Source organism: Oncorhynchus nerka, linkage group LG26 (genome assembly GCF_034236695.1).
Source record: "Oncorhynchus nerka isolate Pitt River linkage group LG26, Oner_Uvic_2.0, whole genome shotgun sequence".
NCBI lineage: Eukaryota > Metazoa > Chordata > Actinopteri > Salmoniformes > Salmonidae > Oncorhynchus > Oncorhynchus nerka.
The window spans coordinates 19,754,669-19,772,184 of NC_088421.1; the positions used below are offsets into that span (position 1 = coordinate 19,754,669).

General features: G+C 44.8%; 1 protein-coding gene across 2 annotated transcripts in view; it reads left to right on the top strand.

Annotated features, from left to right (window-relative positions):
• LOC115110655 (alpha-1,6-mannosylglycoprotein 6-beta-N-acetylglucosaminyltransferase B-like) overlaps positions 1–17,516 on the top strand; it is a 91,765-nt gene that overhangs the window by 38,803 nt on the left and 35,446 nt on the right. For both annotated transcript variants that reach the window (XM_065010222.1, XM_029636480.1), the window contains one exon: positions 2,526–2,695. In XM_065010222.1, the coding sequence (XP_064866294.1) occupies positions 2,526–2,695 (170 nt within the window). The remainder of the gene's footprint in view (positions 1–2,525; positions 2,696–17,516) is intronic.

Genomic DNA, 17,516 nt, shown 5'->3' on the forward strand with positions numbered 1-17,516 from the left:
TGTGCTGAGAGAAGGGAGGAAGTTGAAAAGGTTTGGCATGGGCCCTCATGACAGATCCTCAAAAGGTTCTACAGGCAGTATGAAAAGAAGGCTCGGAATATCATTAAAGACTCCAGAAACCCAAGCCATAGACTGTTCTCTCTGCTTCTGCACGGCAAGCGGTACCGGGGCATCAAGACTGACACCTATGCACACTCACAGGACTCTCCAACACACACACAACATGCACACACACTCACAGGACTCTCCAACACACACACAACATGCACACACACTCACATACAATCATAATTTGCGCTGCTGCTACTCTATCATCCTGATGTCTAGTCATCTTACCTCTATATCTACCTATTTCACTCCAGTATCCCTGCACATTGGAACTGACCCTTTTATAAACTGTGTTCTTTCTATTTTTATTGCTCATGTGTTTCTGTTCTACCTTGTTATTTTTAGTGCTATAATGATATTGATTACTATATTGCTGGATTTGCAAGAAAGGCATTTCACTGTACTTGTGCACATGGTGTTAAAAACTTGAAGCTTGAATTATTCACAAAACCAAGGCTGGGAAAGGTATAGATTGACTGCAGTATTCTTTGAGTTTACCACTGTGAGCATTCTCTTTGTGCAAACCCCACTCCTTTAATCCTTCTCTAGTTAAAAAGAGGCTCATAACTTCAAACGCCTGAGTGAACATGAGACGCAGGGATTGATAGGTGTTTGCTTTGCTTTGGGAAAGCAGGCCAGTCTGGTCTTTGGCCAAGAGATGCTTTCAGAACATATAGGATTCTTCTTTTCATCAGTCTCTCTTTAGAGAACTATTAGCTTGGATAAGCCAGCACCAGCGTTGTCAACACACAGCATCCCTCCCAAGCCTTTTCATCAGTCTCTCTTTAGAGAACTATTAGCTTGGATAAGCCAGCACCAGCGTTGTCAACACACAGCATCCTTCCCAAGCCTTTTCATCAGCCTCTCTTTAGAGAACTATTAGCTTGGATAAGCCAGCACCAGCGCTGTCAACACACAGCATCCTTCCCAAGCCTTTTCATCAGTCTCTCTTTAGAGAACTATTAGCTTGGATAAGCCAGCACCAGCGTTGTCAACACACAGCATCCCTCCCAAGCCTTTTCATCAGTCTCTCTTTAGAGAACTATTAGCTTGGATAAGCCAGCACCAGCGTTGTAAACACACAGCATCCTTCCCAAGCCTTTTCATCAGTCTCTCTTTAGAGAACTATTAGCTTGGATAAGCCAGCACCAGCGCTGTCAACACACAGCATTCCTCCCAAGCCTGTTCCTTGATCAGCCTTTAACGGCGTGTTCAACAGTAATATTTTCTGTCCATTAACTGGCCCCTCTGGGCTTGGCTGCAGCGTCTCTGACAGAACAGTGTTCAGAAAACAGACGAGGAAGAACTGCTGCGCTGCTGTGAAAACGCAGATGAGAGAACGATAATCTGCCGATGGAAATAGACTCGTTGAAGGTAGACTTCACAGAGGAGTGGAACTAGACAGCAGCCGTCTACCCCACCTGTCTCTCTCCTCTCTGTCTGCAACCTTGATTTTTCTGTGTCTTTCTCTCTCTACACTGAACTGTACTTTCATAGAGGCAAAATTGCTGTAGACAACTTTTTAAACTTCCAATTCCTTTTGTTGTCATTTGAAAATGAATTATTTCATGTAGTTATGGTGACGTGACAAGTATTGTGTGGCTGGCATGAGTACCATGGCACTACAGTGACACGACGATTCACTGGCATCATAGATGCAGGGGGCCTGTTGCGGTACTTCTGCCTGGTCATGGTGAGGCATTTGTGTTGCGTCCACTCTTAACGAAAGCAGAGCAATAAATCGCAATTGATTGTCATCGATTTCCCTCTTTGTATTGAGCGTGCACTGTGCAGTCATCTTGTCCTCTAGCAATTTCCTGCATTGTGCAATATTCAATGGGTCTGTGTTGGCTGCCTTCACTGAGTCCTTCGTTTTCTTCCATCTTTAGTGAGAATGGTTAAACTAGTTTGGAGCACGAACCCCAGAGTGGTTTGCTACTTTACTCTTTAGAAGTAAGATGAAAAAGTTTTGTGAGTCAAAAGTAACTGGGGAAGAATTAAAGGCTGCCATCTGTTGAGAAATCACACAGTCTGATTTCATTACACAGTTAACAGGCTGGAAGTCCCATCTTCTCCCATCAGCAATTAAAACAGTCTTGTACCATTAGGCATATTAATTATCTTCAGCAGATCAATCACTATTCAGATTCAGAAATTGTGTTTTTCAAGATTTGCTTGGGGATGAATGTTTCATGGCTCTTCCTGTCTTTTAGCATAAATATTCAGTTTGTTGCAATTCATCTCTCTTATCTCTATTCCAAGAACAATGGTTTTGGGGGGATCTGAGATGTACAGACATGAATGAAGCTAATATAGATAGCTATGGATAAGAACCATGGATCAGTCCTATTAGTTGGGAGACTGAAAACAATTCAATCCTATGGTTCCAACCCCTCAACCTTCTGTTTTTTTCTCAGATCCTGGTGCACGTAGGCTTCCTGACAGAGGAGTCAGGGGACGTGTTCAGCCCCAAGGTCCTGAAGGGAGGTCCTCTGGGGGAGATGGTCCAGTGGGCCGACATCCTCACAGCCCTGCACATCCTGGGACACAACCTCAAGATCTCTGTCTCGCTCAAGGAGCTGCAGGGGTGAGTCAGATGATGTCATGTTCTATCTATGTCTATATCAATATGTAAGGATGGAACCTATCACAGTATTCAGACTGAGTCTAGTGGTTCAGAACTTCTTCCTCTGGCTCAGATTATATAAAGTCATGCATGAGAGAGGACTTTTTCAGCACCATGGATAGCTCCAGGGAGAACCGTACTGTGGCCATTCAAACTGTTCTGTCAATTCTTAATCCCCTCACGAATGCTCTAGTCCTGTGATATTTATTGAGAGTCATGTGATTTGTCGTGACATCATGATATTTTTCCCAATTTGAGATGTTTTTTTGCACACACATTTGGATGAACAAACAAGCTTAAATTCTCTGGCACTCATGTCATACATATCTTATAAACCCATCTCTATTTATACCGTCTTACCTTTTTAGGTGATGTGTAACCATGTATAAGGCAGTCCATCTCAGGGTTCATTCCCACACAGTGTGTTTGGTCTCACCCTGATAAGCCACCTGTCTCCCTGTGGACTGGAGTTCCAGCCAGACAGACAGCGTTTATGTGTTCCTCTCCCAGCTCACTGACCCCAGACAGACAGCTTTTATGTGTTCCTCTCCCAGCTCACTGACCCCAGACAGACAGCGTTTGTGTTCCTCTCCCAGCTTACTGACCCCAGACAGACAGCGTTTGTGTTCCTCTCCCAGCTCACTGACCCCAGACAGACAGCGTTTATGTGTTCCTCTCCCAGCTCACTGACCCCAGACAGACAGTGTTTATGTGTTCCTCTCCCAGCTCACTGACCCCAGACAGACAGCGTTTATGTGTTCCTCTCCCAGCTCACTGACCCCAGACAGACAGTGTTTATGTGTTCCTCTCCCAGCTCACTGACCCCAGACAGACAGCGTTTGTGTTCCTCTCCCAGCTCACTGACCCCAGACAGACAGCGTTTATGTGTTCCTCTCCCAGCTCACTGACCCCAGACAGACAGCGTTTATGTGTTCCTCTCCCAGCTCACTGACCCTAGACAGACAGCATTTATGTGTTCCTCTCCCAGCTTACTGACCCCAGACAGACAGCGTTTGTGTTCCTCTCCCAGCTCACTGACCCCAGACAGACAGCGTTTATGTGTTCCTCTCCCAGCTCACTGACCCCAGACAGACAGTGTTTATGTGTTCCTCTCCCAGCTCACTGACCCTAGACAGACAGCGTTTATGTGTTCCTCTCCCAGCTTACTGACCCCAAACTGATAGCAGTGGCTGGCTGGGCCACAGAGCAACATCCGGTCTAACCAAGGCTTTATTTATCCATCTGAAAAGATAACGCTATTGATTTTCAAGTCGGCCAGGTGTGACTGCTGGAGTTAAGAGAGCAGATGGTTCAATCTGGGAGTAAATGCCATAAACGTCTTGGAGGACCCAGTCCCTGCCTCTCCTTTTATCATTTACCCTTTCCCAGTTTCACCCGGCCTGGTCTAAATTGCAGTGTTTAAGTCGGACTGGAGATATTGGATATTGTCGATTCCTGCCAGTGCAGACGTGAGAGAAATTGGACAGGCAGCAGCATATGGTGTGGCTTCTGTTATTGAACACATATTCCTCACTGTGGGGAAGCGTCAGAGTTATAGCTTCCCTGTGATCTCAAATTGGAGTTTTGAAGAAAGCGGCTTTGATAAGGGTAGACTGGAGATCAGTGAGAGCGGATGGGATTCTGCCTCTTCTGCCCACGCTATTATTTACCTCACTAATTGGTGTCATGGAGTATTGAATTACTGCATTCAGTCACCACAGGGAATGTGTCTTGTGAATGTTGATGAAACCGCATGAGACTGACAGTAATTGTCAATCAGAAACAAATTGGAGCTGTGCTAAAGCCAAGAGGCTCTGTTTCCAAATGTTGAAAGTGTGTGTGTGTGTGTGTGTGTGTGTGTGTGTGTGTGTTCTAGTGTGTTTGTTTATTGGTATATGTGAATGTGATGGTCTACTGTAAGGCCCATGCAGCTCTCTATTTGTCAGGAAATGGAATGTGCAGCCTTAGAGAAAATATAATAGAAGGTTGAAATTGGAGCCTATTGGATTTCAGACAGACCATTTCCCCCTTTTTCTCGCAGAGAAAAGAGACGCAGTACATTTCCCACTCTTTTTATGATTCTATCTTCTCAAATTGGCCAATAGAAGAGATTCTGAATGTCCAATACATTTCTTTCCAGGATCATTAATGAATAGGAAAATCGGACATTTCTCTCCATTTCTACCCCCTCTCTCTCTCTCTCTCTCTATCTCCGACTATTAAGTTGACAGATTGCTATATGGGTTGAGCTCCCACAGATTCCCCCAGGGTTGTATCTATTTAGATTTCTTCCTCCTATCTCCCCCACTCAGCCTGGGAAACATGTCATCCTAATAGCCCATGATCTGCAGCGGCTGTTATGAGAGGACGATGGTTGATATTGTTGTTTTGCAGATCATGGGTTGCTTGGTTTCATCCAAACCACCAGATACTGTAGCTACTACTACTCTAAGTTAGATATAGATTAGTAGTAGCTACAGTACATGGTGGTTTGGATGAAACCAGCAGTTTGCTTGAGTGGTTGTCACTTCCCCTGCCAGCTTTATGGACTAGTCCTCTGGCTCTCTTTTTTTCATACAATCTTTTTTTATTCAGACGTCTCCGTTCCACTCGCTACTTCAGCTGAGGGTCTTTTTTCTCGGTATAAGCTTCTGGCTCACGTCGCTTGCAGATGCTTAACTAAGCTGCTTTGGTATATTTTTTTGTGATATTTTTGGACAGAGAGGAGGACGCTCCTCTGCATGCAGCCAGATTCATCAAGTCCGCCTTCGCACAGAATAACAGCTTGAAAAGACATTCTCCAAGGACTGTTTCATCTGTATTTTTTCATGATTAATGTAAGCCCATTTTTCTGTTGCGGTAGGTCAAGTTGTGGTAGTAGTTGAGGATGGTATGTATGTTTATCTATGTTACAGTGTAAGTCACTCTGGATAAGAGCTTCTGCTAAATGACTAACATTTAAAAAATGGAAACATCCCATTATTGGTCACCCTCTTCCTCTGCTCAAATCAAATCAAATGAAATGTATTTATATAGCCCTTCGTACATCAGCTGATATCTCAAAGTGCTGTACAGAAACCCAGCCTAAAACCCCAAACAGCAAGCAATGCAGGTGTAGAAGCACGGTGGCTAGGAAAAACTCCCTAGAAAGGCCAAAACCTAGGAAGAAACCTAGAGAGGAACCAGGCTATGTGGGGTGGCCAAGTCCTCTTCTGGCTGTGCCGGGTGGAGATTATAACAGAACATGGCCAAGATGTTCAAATGTTCATAAATGACCAGCATGGTCGAATAATAATAAGGCAGAACAGTTGAAACTGGAGCAGTAGCACGGTCAGGTGGACTGGGGACAGCAAGGAGTCATCATGTCAGGTAGTCCTGGGGCATGGTCCTAGGGCTCAGGTCCTCCGAGAGAGAGAGAGAAGGAGAGAATTAGAGAACGCACACTTAGATTCACACAGGACACCGAATAGGACAGGAGAAGTACTCCAGATATAACAAACTGACCCTAGCCCCCCGACACATAAACTACTGCAGCATAAATACTGGAGGTTGAGACAGGAGGGGTCAGGAGACACTGTGGCCCCATCCGAGGACACCCCCTGACAGGGCCAAACAGGAAGGATATAACCCCACCCACTTTGCCAAAGCACAGCCCCCACACCACTAGAGGGATATCTTCAACCACCAACTTACCATCCTGAGACAATCCTGCTGTGTTGCCTTGATGGGCAGATGAGTCACTAGGCTGAGAGTGGGGATGGGAGGAAGTGATGACGCTCCAGTCTCTGTCAAGGGAGGTGAGGTTAATTGAAGGGGGAGCCTCAGTGGTTGTGACATCATATTTGTCGGGAACAGCATCATATGTGCTAAAAGGTGCCCGGCGGCGGTTAGCCAAGCAGTGCAGACAGCTGTCACTTCCTCTAGGGGATCTCCCCCCTGTTCCTCCCAGTGCGACGTGAGTAATTAGCCAGCACCAGAGGAGGAGAAAGGGAGAGGAGAGAGGGAGGGGATAACAGCCTGACAGAGCTGGCTGGCTGGCTCTGCAGTGACGACAGGGCCAGGAGAATACTGAGAACCCCCCCGCTACAGCAGCTCTGTCTGTCTCCACCTTCACAGACTCTGTCCTCCACCCTCTGAGACCAGTAGGAGAGAGAGAGAGGGAAAGGGAGGGGGTGATTCCACAATATGAGGAACATACATCATTTGAACCTTCAGCACGAGTCCAATCAGAAGCATGATATAGCCGTGCAATAAATGACGAGTGAGCTCAAACTGATCTGGAATCAGAACTAGCATCGATAAGGGCACAGCCACTATGTGTTTGGGAAGGAGGCACTAAGAAACATAACTCTCTCTGTCGTTTTACCCCTATCAAATCACAATTTGAGGCTGATTAGGCTTCCAGAATGGGGGCTGCTGTGTGTGCCTGCAAGTGCTACTGCGCTCTCTCACCCTCCAGCCTTTCCAACGATGTGCTTTTGTTTCTCGGCTTTGAAAAGCCAATCTAAAGCATCCCTGTTAAAAACAGATTGCTGTGTGTTTACAATATGTTGCAGTGCGCAGCACTTTTACAGAATCGTTGAGGGCAGAGTTTTATCGTTCGCAGTGATCAAAGCATTTGGGTCACGGCACGATAACATGATAGAATCATGTGACTTGATTTAGCTGCAGCGAGAGGGATTCGACTTCATCCAAGAGTCGTAGCGTGATGCCTAAATGAGATTGAGAGCAAAGGACTACATGGTGTGTTTTTGAGTGTTGCATGTCAGTTTTCATCCAGTTTGAATCGCTACAGTACTATATGCTGTATTGTAAACTCGGCAAAAAAAGAAACGTCCCTTTTTTTTCAGGATAATTTGTATAAATCCAAATAACTTCACAGATCTTAATTGTAAAGGGTTTAAACACTGTTTCCCATTCTTGTTCAATGAACCATAAACAATTAATCAACATGCACCTGTAGAACGGTCATTAAGACACTAACAGCTTACAGACGGTAGGCAATTAAGGTCACAGTTATGAAAATGTAGAACGCTAAAGAGGCATTTCTACTGACTCTGAAAAACAGCAAAAGAAAGGTGCCCAGGGTCCCTGCTCATCTGCGTGAACGTACCTTATGGCATGCTGCAAGGAGGCATTACACCGAGGCCTGTACCCTGGTGCGGGATCGATTTGGAGGTGGAGGGTCCGTCATGGTCTGGGGTGGTGTGTCACAGCATCATCGGACTGAGCTTGTTGTCATTGCAGACAATCTCAACGCTGTGTGTTACAGGGAAGACATCCTCCTTCCTCATGTGGTACCCTTCCTGCAGGCCCATTCTGACATGACCCCCCCAGCATGACAATGCCACCAGCCATACTGCTCGTTCTGTGTGTGATTTCCTGCAAGACAGGAATGTCAGTGTTCTACCATGGCCAGCAAAGAGCCCAGATCTCAATCCCATTGAGCACGTCTGGGACATGTTGGCTAGGGTCATTCCCCCCAGAAATGTCCGGGAACTTGCAGGTCACTTGGTGGAAGAGTGAGGTAACATCTCACAGCAAGAAATGGCAAATCTGGTACAGTCCATGAGGTGGAGATGCACTGCAGTACTTAATGCAGCTGGTGGCCACACCAGATACAGATTTTGACCCCCCCCCCCCCCCCCCCCTTGTTCAGGGACACATTATTCAATTTCTGGTAGTCACATGTCTGTGGAACTTGTTCAGATTGTCTCAGTTGTTGAATCTTGTTATGTTCATACAAATATTTACACATGTTAAGTTTGCTGAAAATGAACGCAGTTGACAGTGAGAGGACATTTATTTTTTTGCTGAGTTTACATTGTAACATTGCTCTTTGATTTGTTCCACTTGAACATTGTGACATTTAATTGGACACACCCTGTATTTTGAAAAAGTAGGACCAAATATGAACAGCCGTTGTATACTGTATATATCGTGCAGTCGACATGGAGCAGGAGAGCCCAAACACAGTTCACAGTAGCTGCAGTAGTGTCTGCTAGCTCCACTCAATCTTCTCCACATTGAGGTTTTGACTCACAGGACTGACTGTACAGAGCCAAAAAGTGGGCGGTCGACATTCAACACTAACAATAAGCAATCAGTGAATAAAAGTGCGGAAATAGCATAACAAGTGGGTGTTCCACATTAAGAGGAAGCTGTGCTTTTGTTGTTGAAGGAGGCAGCTTCTCAGTCTCTTATGCCCAACTCTCACAACTGGCTCATTACTATGCCTGGCTCTGCTCTGCCAAGCAGGTCTCCACGCTGCCACTACCCTCTCTCTGCCTGTTTCTTTTCTTCCACACTGAGCCCTCTGCACCCCATGGCTTCACCCTGGCCTCCTTCCTGTGAATGTGGCACGGCATCTGCCACGGCCAATTCTCCTCACCGTCTGACTTCCTCCTCTCTGTTAGATAGATTTCTGCTCAGCTACAGTATAAGGTTCTCTCTCTGATATCTGGCAGCACGGTGCAGGTGGCCAGTCCACTCAGTTTGATACACCAAGATGGCCTGGTGCATGTAGCTGGTTCTTTTCTCATGGGGTGCCAGTCCATCCTCCCCTCCTCTCTTCTTCCGCTCCTTCTCCCTCCCTCCCTCCCTCCCTCCCCCTTTCTTCACCTACTCTCTCCCACTCCTGCCGAACTCACAGCAGGACAGTCAGCCCCAGATGTCTTTCCTCTAGTGTGTGCGTCAGACTCAGTGTGTGTGTGTGTGTGTGTGTGTCAGACTCAGTGTGTGTGTGTTTGTTCGTGTGCATGTGTTGCTTCTTATTCAACTGCTGCTCATTTTCAGCTCCATAACTGCAAATGTAATCCCCCTGTTCTCTCCAAGTGTGCAGGGATTTGCATATATCCAATTAAAGCCCTGAACACAGCAGATTTAGTGCATTTGTGTGCAATACTGCCTCATGGGGTCACATAATGCAATTATTATACATTTGTTCTCACATTATCACACCACATCTTTTCTGATCTATCCCTTAAATCATTGTTTTACATGTTCTAATAAATACAGTACCTCCGTTCTATTGGCGAACGTACAATCGCTGGAGAACAAACTGGATGAGTTCCATTCGAGACTATACGTTCAACGGGACCTGAAGGACTGCAATATGTCTTTCTCTGAGTTGTGGCTGAACTAGGACATGGACAATATACGTTTAGCTGTTTTTTCTAAGCATCGGCAGGACAGAACGGCAGTGTCGGGTAAACTCAAAGAGGGAGGTGCGTGTCTCTTCGTTAACAACAGTTGGCGCACGATCTGTAATAATCTGCTCTCCTGAGTAAGAATACCTCATGATCAGCTGTAAACTCTATTTAGCAAGAGTTTTCAACTATATTTTTCGTAGCTGTCTATTTACCACATCAAACCAATGCTGGCATTAAGACCACACTTAACAAGCTGTATATGGCCATAAGCAAACAAGAAAATGCTCATCCAGAAACTGTGTTCCTAGTGGCAAGTTATTTTAATGCAGGAAAACTGAAATCGCTCTTACCTCATTTCTACCAGCATGTCACTTGTGCAACTAGAGGCAAAGAAAACTCTAGATCACTTTTACTCCACACACAGAAACGCATACAAAGCTGTCCCTCACCCCCCATTTGGCTAATCTGACCATAACTTAATCCTCCTGATTCATGCTTTAAATAAAAACTCAAACAGGAAGTACCAGTGGTCCGTGAAGCGGCTGCTAAGCTACAGGACTGTTTTGCTAGCACAGACTGGAATATATTCCGGGATTTATCTGATGGCATTGAGAAGTTTACCACATCAGTCACCGGCTTCATTAATAAGTGCACAATGACATCCCCACAGTGACCGTATGTACGTAGGCACATATCCCAACCAGAAGAGGGATTAAAGGCAATCTCCGCAATGTGCTAAAAGCTAGAGCTGACGCTTTCAAGGAGCGGGACACTAATCCGGACGCTTATGAGAAATCCCGCTATGCCCTCCGATGAACCATCAAACAGGAAATGCGTCAATACAACAGATCGAATAGGCTTTGATGCTTGTCGGATGTGGCAGGGCTTGCAAACTATAACGGAGTACAAAGGGAAACCCAGCCAAGAGCTGCTCTGTGACACGAGCCTACCAGACGAGCTGAATGCCTTCTATGCTTGCTTCGAGGCAAACAACACTGAACCATGCATGAGAGCACCAGCTGTTCTGGACGACTGTGTGATCACTCTCTCCGTAGCCAATGTGAGTAAGACCTTTAAACAGGTTAACATTCACAAGGTCGCAGGGCCAAATGGATTACCAGGATGCATACTCCGAGCATGTGCTGACCAGCTGGCAAGTGTCTTCATTGACATTTTCAACCACTCTCTGACCCAGTCTGTAATACATACTGTACATGTTCAAGCAGACCACCATACCTGTGCCCAAGAACGCCAAGGTTACCTGTCTAAATGACTATCGCCCTGTAGCACTCACATCTGTAGGCATGAAATGCTTGGCTGGTAATGGCTCACATCAACACCATCATCCCAGACACCTTGGAGCTACTCCAATTTGCATACCGCTCCAACAGATCCACAGATGAGGGGATCTCTATTGCACTCCACACTGCCCTCCACACTGCCCTTTCTCACCTGTGCAAGAGGAACACCTATGTGAGAATGCTGTTCATTGATTACAGCTTAGCGTTCAAGACCAAAGTGCTCATCGCTAAGGACCCTGGGTTTGAACACATTTACATTTACATTTAAGTCATTTAGCAGACGCTCTTATCCAGAGCGACTTACAAATTGGTGCATTCACCTTATGACCTCCAGTGGAACAGTAGTGCATCTAAATCTTTTCAGGGGAGGGGGTGAGAGGGATTACTTTATCCTATCCTAGGTATTCCTTAAAGAGGTGGGGTTTCAGGTGTCTCCGGAAGGTGGTGATTGACTCCGCTGTCCTGGCGTCGTGAGGGAGTTTGTTCCACCATTGGGGGGCCAGAGCAGCGAACAGTTTTGACTGGGCTGAGCGGGAACTGTACTTCCTCAGTGGTAGGGAGGCGAGCAGGCCAGAGGTGGATGGATCCTGGACTTCCTAACAGGCCTCCCCAGGCGGTGAGGGTAGGCAACATCACATCCGCCACGCAGACCCTCAACACAGGGGCCCCTCAGGGATGCGTGCTTAGTCCACTCCTGTACTCCCTGTTCACCCACGACTGTGTGGCTGCACACAACTCCAACACCATCATTATGTTTTTGGTGACACAACGGTGGTAGGCCTGATCACTGACGACGATGAGAACCTATAGAGAGGAGGTCAGAGACTTGGCAGTGGGGTGCCAGGAGAAAAACCTCTCCCTCAATGTCAGCAAGACAAAAGACCTGATTGTGGACTACAGGGAATGGAGGGCCGAACACGCCCCCATTCACATCAACGGGGCTTGTAGTACGTGCGTTGAGAACTTCAAGTTCCTCGGTGTCCACATAGCTAAGGATGTACACACCAACCCAGTCGTGATGAGGGCACAACAATACCTCTTCCCCCTCAGGAGGCTGAAAAGATTTGGCACGGGTCCTCAGATTCTTAGAAAGTTCTAGAGCTGCATCACCACTTGGTATTGCAACTGCTTGGCACCTGACTATAAGGCGCTACAGAGGGTAGTGCTTACAGGCCAGTACATCACTGGACCCAAGCTACTGTTTTATATGTTTTTTATTCCTAGTTTATATTTAAATATCTACCTCAATTACCTCATACCCCTGCACATCGACTCGGTACTGTGTATATAGCTGTCACTGTGTATATAGCTGTCACTGTGTATATAGCTGTCACTGTGTATATAGCTGTCACTGTGTATATAGTTGTCACTGTGTATATAGTTGTCACTGTGTATATAGTTGTCACTGTGTATATAGCTGTCACTGTGTATATAGCTGTCACTGTGTATATAGCTGTCACTGTGTATATAGTTGTCACTGTGTATATAGTTGTCACTGTGTATATAGCTGTCACTGTGTATATAGTTGTCACTGTGTATATAGTTGTCACTGTGTATATAGTTGTCACTGTGTATATAGTTGTCACTGTGTATATAGTTGTCACTCATTATGTATTTATTATTACTTTTATTATTACGTGTTTTAACTTTTCTATTATTTCACTATTTTCTTTCTCTCTGCGTTGTTGGGAAGGTAAGCATTTCACTGTTGTCCACACCTGTTGTTTACAAAGCATGTGACTAATACAATTCAATTAAATGTGATATTCAAGGTTATAAATGCCACTTTTCAGTGGGTTAGATGAGTTCCACCTGTCTGAACTGCTGCAAGGTGTCATGGGTGTGTTAGAGAGACATCCGAACGAGCTCAGCCTTTTAATTCTTAAACTGGGAACATTTTGATGCTGTACGGAATTTTACAACATGATGTCATAATCGGAACGATTGGGAACTTTTTCACGCAGGGAACATTTTTACATGACACAAGGCCCTATACACAGGTGAAGCCACAGTATTTAGAACAGTATGTTGCTGTCAGATACACTACATGTGTCATAATATAAAATAGAATAGAAAGCTGTATATTGTTAAATCTACTGTTGTCCCCGGGGAAGGTAGGTATGCCACTGCTTGAGCCATGGTGAGGTTAAATTACTTCTCTAGCTTTTCAAGGTGAGAGAATGTCTCGCAGCTCCTTCACTTCCCCTGTGGGTTGTATTAGATTGACCATTCTGACTTTGCTACAGTGTATCTGTCCTTAATAAAATACAGAGCAAATCCCTCCACACACACACACACACACACACACACACACACACACACACACACACACACACACACACACACACACACAACACACACACAGAGAAGGGTGAGGCATGCCAATGCCATTTTGGGAGTGAAAGTTTGCCACAGTAGACCATAGTGGGGGCAAATCACCCCATTTAGGAGCAGTCATGCTTGAAATTAAGCCTGGCGTGTTCATTTCCAATAGTAAAACATGACACTACCCGACAAAAATGCAAACTGTCCAAGTTGAGTTATTTGAATGCCAGACACAGGGTATGATTTTACTGTAGGTCTTTGGGTTACTATGCAGGCCCACACTGCAATAAGATTAATTTCAGTCAGGTGAAGTGTACAAGGCTTGTGTTTGGGTGCTGTTTGGATGCACATACAGGCATACATCCATACAAGTGGCTTGACTAGTGCTCTGTATTCTTGAGTGAGGTGCTGGCAAAGAGAATTGAATCCACTCTTGAGTGAAGACCCCTTTTTGTTTTTGTACGCCTTTATACTGTCGTGTCTTTGGCATCATTAAAACTATTTATCAAATAACTCTCTGTAATTATTGTTACACGATTTAAGCTGATTAGTCATGTAACTGTAATTAACTAGGAAGTCTGGGCACCAAGAAAAATATTCAGATTACAAAGTTATAATTTTCCTAATATAACTTTAAGATATTTATTATCTGATCAATTCGTCCTCGAATTAATTAATTAGTCTTTACCTCACGTTAGTCTCATTCCAAACGTTGTACATTGTTGGTGATCTGCATGAACCCAGTCTTCACTATGAGTCATCAATACATCAATTGTCTTAAATCATTTATTTACTAACTAAGGAATTCACAGAAATGCATAAACAAACCGTAGATAGTTACAAGGAAATGATAACGGAGTTTCCCTAGTGGGATAAACCGGTATCGCGGCTTGGTGGACAGAAAGGAAGTGGGGGTCAACTGAGATGAGACACTACAAAGTTGATAATTATAACAATTGAAATACTAATCCTTTGCACATGAACGCTCACTCATTCGGGAATAATTGCAATCAATCAATATATTTACGCTCAGTGTGTCGTCGGGATCTCTGTGGAAAAGTTTGTTTCTGTTGGAGAGTTTGTCCTCTCTCTCTCTCTCTCTCTCTCTCTCTGCCCTGGTTATAATGGCTAGTTCAGAGTGACATTCATTCATGTCGTTATAGAATAGTTGTTTTGGCGGTCTTCGCGTTCAATGCTACCGAATTCCTAGCTGCAGACTAGTAATTAATATCAAAGACTTGTCCTTATTCTGTCGCTATCTATAGTCTAAGAGTTTAACCACGTGGGATGGTTAAAAGATTCAGCAATCTATTCAAACCCTTATTTCCCTCTGTGATAGAGGTACTGGTATGGTTTCAAACCTTGGCCCTCTCGTTATCGAGGTAAGCTGGTCTAGTGATAGAAAACCTAGGTGGGGGTTTTATTCGGAACATCGAAAAGGGCTGTCTCATGACGCCAGGTCCTGTCTGTGCCCCTGGGGGCGTGCCAATGACTTAGTGAAACTTTAAACAGAAAAACAATTTTCTCACATTAACATCATTACATAGCACCCGTCCTTTCACATAGTATCATCTTTACTCATTCATTTTGTACAACAACTAGATGAGGCTATTGTATAAACAGCGTTATGGTAATGTGGCGGTATTGTCTCTCATGAGTTTTACAAAATTGTACCAAACGGACCAGTTCGTAGCTTTTATACCTTCTCCAGAACATAAATATATATTTTTTGTTGTTGAATTTTACCCCCCTTTTCTCCCCAATTTCGTGGTATCCAATTGTTAGTAGTTACTATCTTGTCTCATCGTTGAATTTTGGGAAAGACGAAGGTCTTTCCTCTCCCCAATGCTTCTTAACACAGCGCGCATCCAAAGCCAGCCGCACCAATGTGTCGGAGTAACACCGTTGGCGACCTATCTGCGCCTGGCACGCCACAGGAGTCGCTAGTGCACGATGAGGCACCCCACGGACGTCGCGGCCGGCTGCGACAAAGCCTGGGCGCGAACCCAGAGTCTCTGGTGGCACAGCTATCACTGCGATGCAGTACCCTAGACCACTGCGCCACCCGGGAGGCCCAGAACATAAATATTGTTTGGACCTCTAGTTCTGTGAGGTGGAAGAAATTCCTTTGTTCTCTCTATGAAAACTCACTCTCTATACGGTGGCCATGAGGAGATAGTCTCCTCCAGGAATATACGACCTCTCTGACCACAGCAGCCTGTGTGTAAGGAGACAGAGAGAGATGGTGCAGAGGTAGGGGGATGGTGCTCACTGTGTCCAAAGAGGGCAACGTCATGACAATACAATTGACTGATGAAGCTCTAGTCTAAAGCAGGGATGGCTGACAAAGACTCTCTGCTCATTATCAAATCTACTGCAGAGGAACATTCTACCGTGCCTGTTTCCACCAGTTTGCAATTCCGACTAAATCAGTTGAGAAAACAAAAGCAAAATCGATAGCTTTTATTTGCAGGGGTGTGTGTGTGTGTGTGTGTGTGTGTGTTTGTGTCTGTTTATTCACACTGTTTATACAATAGCAGTCTAAGCCTTTCTGCTGTTATCGCAAAGCCTCGCTAGAACAGCTGTGAGCATGAACACATTCAGAAGACCACACAGCAAAGCATCTAAATCAACCACACAAACACTGTCATCCTTCATCTACATAGATCTATACAACTTAGCCTGGAAACTGTGCAATCAGGTTAATATGTTAACAAGATTTTGTGTGCAGAATGCACATTATGGACAGACGTGTTGTGCTGTATGGACCAGATCTGGGTCAAATTCAACTATTCAACAAACTCAACTAGTTGGATAGTATAAAAATAAGTTGCATTGAATTTTGAGGTGGATAACATCATCTTTTAGCTACCATTATCTCTACCTCTGCTTATACCATGTCATGTACAGAACTGCTCCCAGATGCTGTCCATCTCCCTTTAAAAAGGCAATGTGTTGACAATATTCCCGTCTGCTGTGCAATCACAAAAAAATCGTATAATTTAGAGGCAGACATAATTCAGCTGAAAACCGTTTGATTGCAGGGGCCATTTTGTGTCTGACAGCCTACTGAAACTTCGGCTCTAGCAAAGGGAAGCAATTACTCTGGCTGCTGACTAGTGCAATCTCACTGCATCTGAAGAACACTCCAACATTAGAAACCTAGCCACTCTGTAAAGTGGAATCTGGAGGAATTAATCAAGACCTGCAATTAACATGTTTACCTTGTAAACTGGACTAATGTCAGTGTGTGTGGTGCTTGATTTGAGGCACCTGAGCTGAATAGCAAGACTTAGACTGTTTCACAGTCAGTCAGAGAACACGAAGACTCTGTCATTATTGTTTCCCCCCAGCTATTTCTGGAAATTGTAACGAGTGGCCAATTTCCTGGACTCCAATTCTTGGTGTTACGGTCATTAGCATAAGTTGTAGCTGCAGAACGGTGTGCATTTCTGACAGCCAGAGAGATAAAAGTCTGGATAGGGGGCAGATAGCTGTCATTTTCATTCCAATGCCTCACTACCTCTTCCACAGGGTGTCATTTGGAAGCTTCTCCCTACTCAGCCATGCATTACGGACAGCAATGATATGGTAAATCAGGTGTTTAGATATCCCTGTACATACTGCCTGCCTATCCGTTATCTCTCTGAGGTGATTGTGGGTCACTGATATGGCTTAATAATCAACAACATCAATGGTTATTGAGAGAGTCACTCCTATGAGAGAGTCAGGTAATATTGTGTTGACAGACATCAGAATATGTGAATAACAGGCAGGGTCCACCCTCTGTTTTGAAACATTTATTTAAAATCCCTTTGGCCATTTTACAAAGACTGCAGGTGTTTTTCCTAGCCAGGTGGCTGGTGTAGAGAAGGTTTTACAAAGGGAAATAAATTAAAATGTGTTTGTTTGCATTTTGGCAAGCAAGTGATTGTTTTCATGAAAATACAGTTTTTAGTGTGGACAGTCTAAAAAGCTTAGACCTCTTGAGGTGAGCTGAGATGC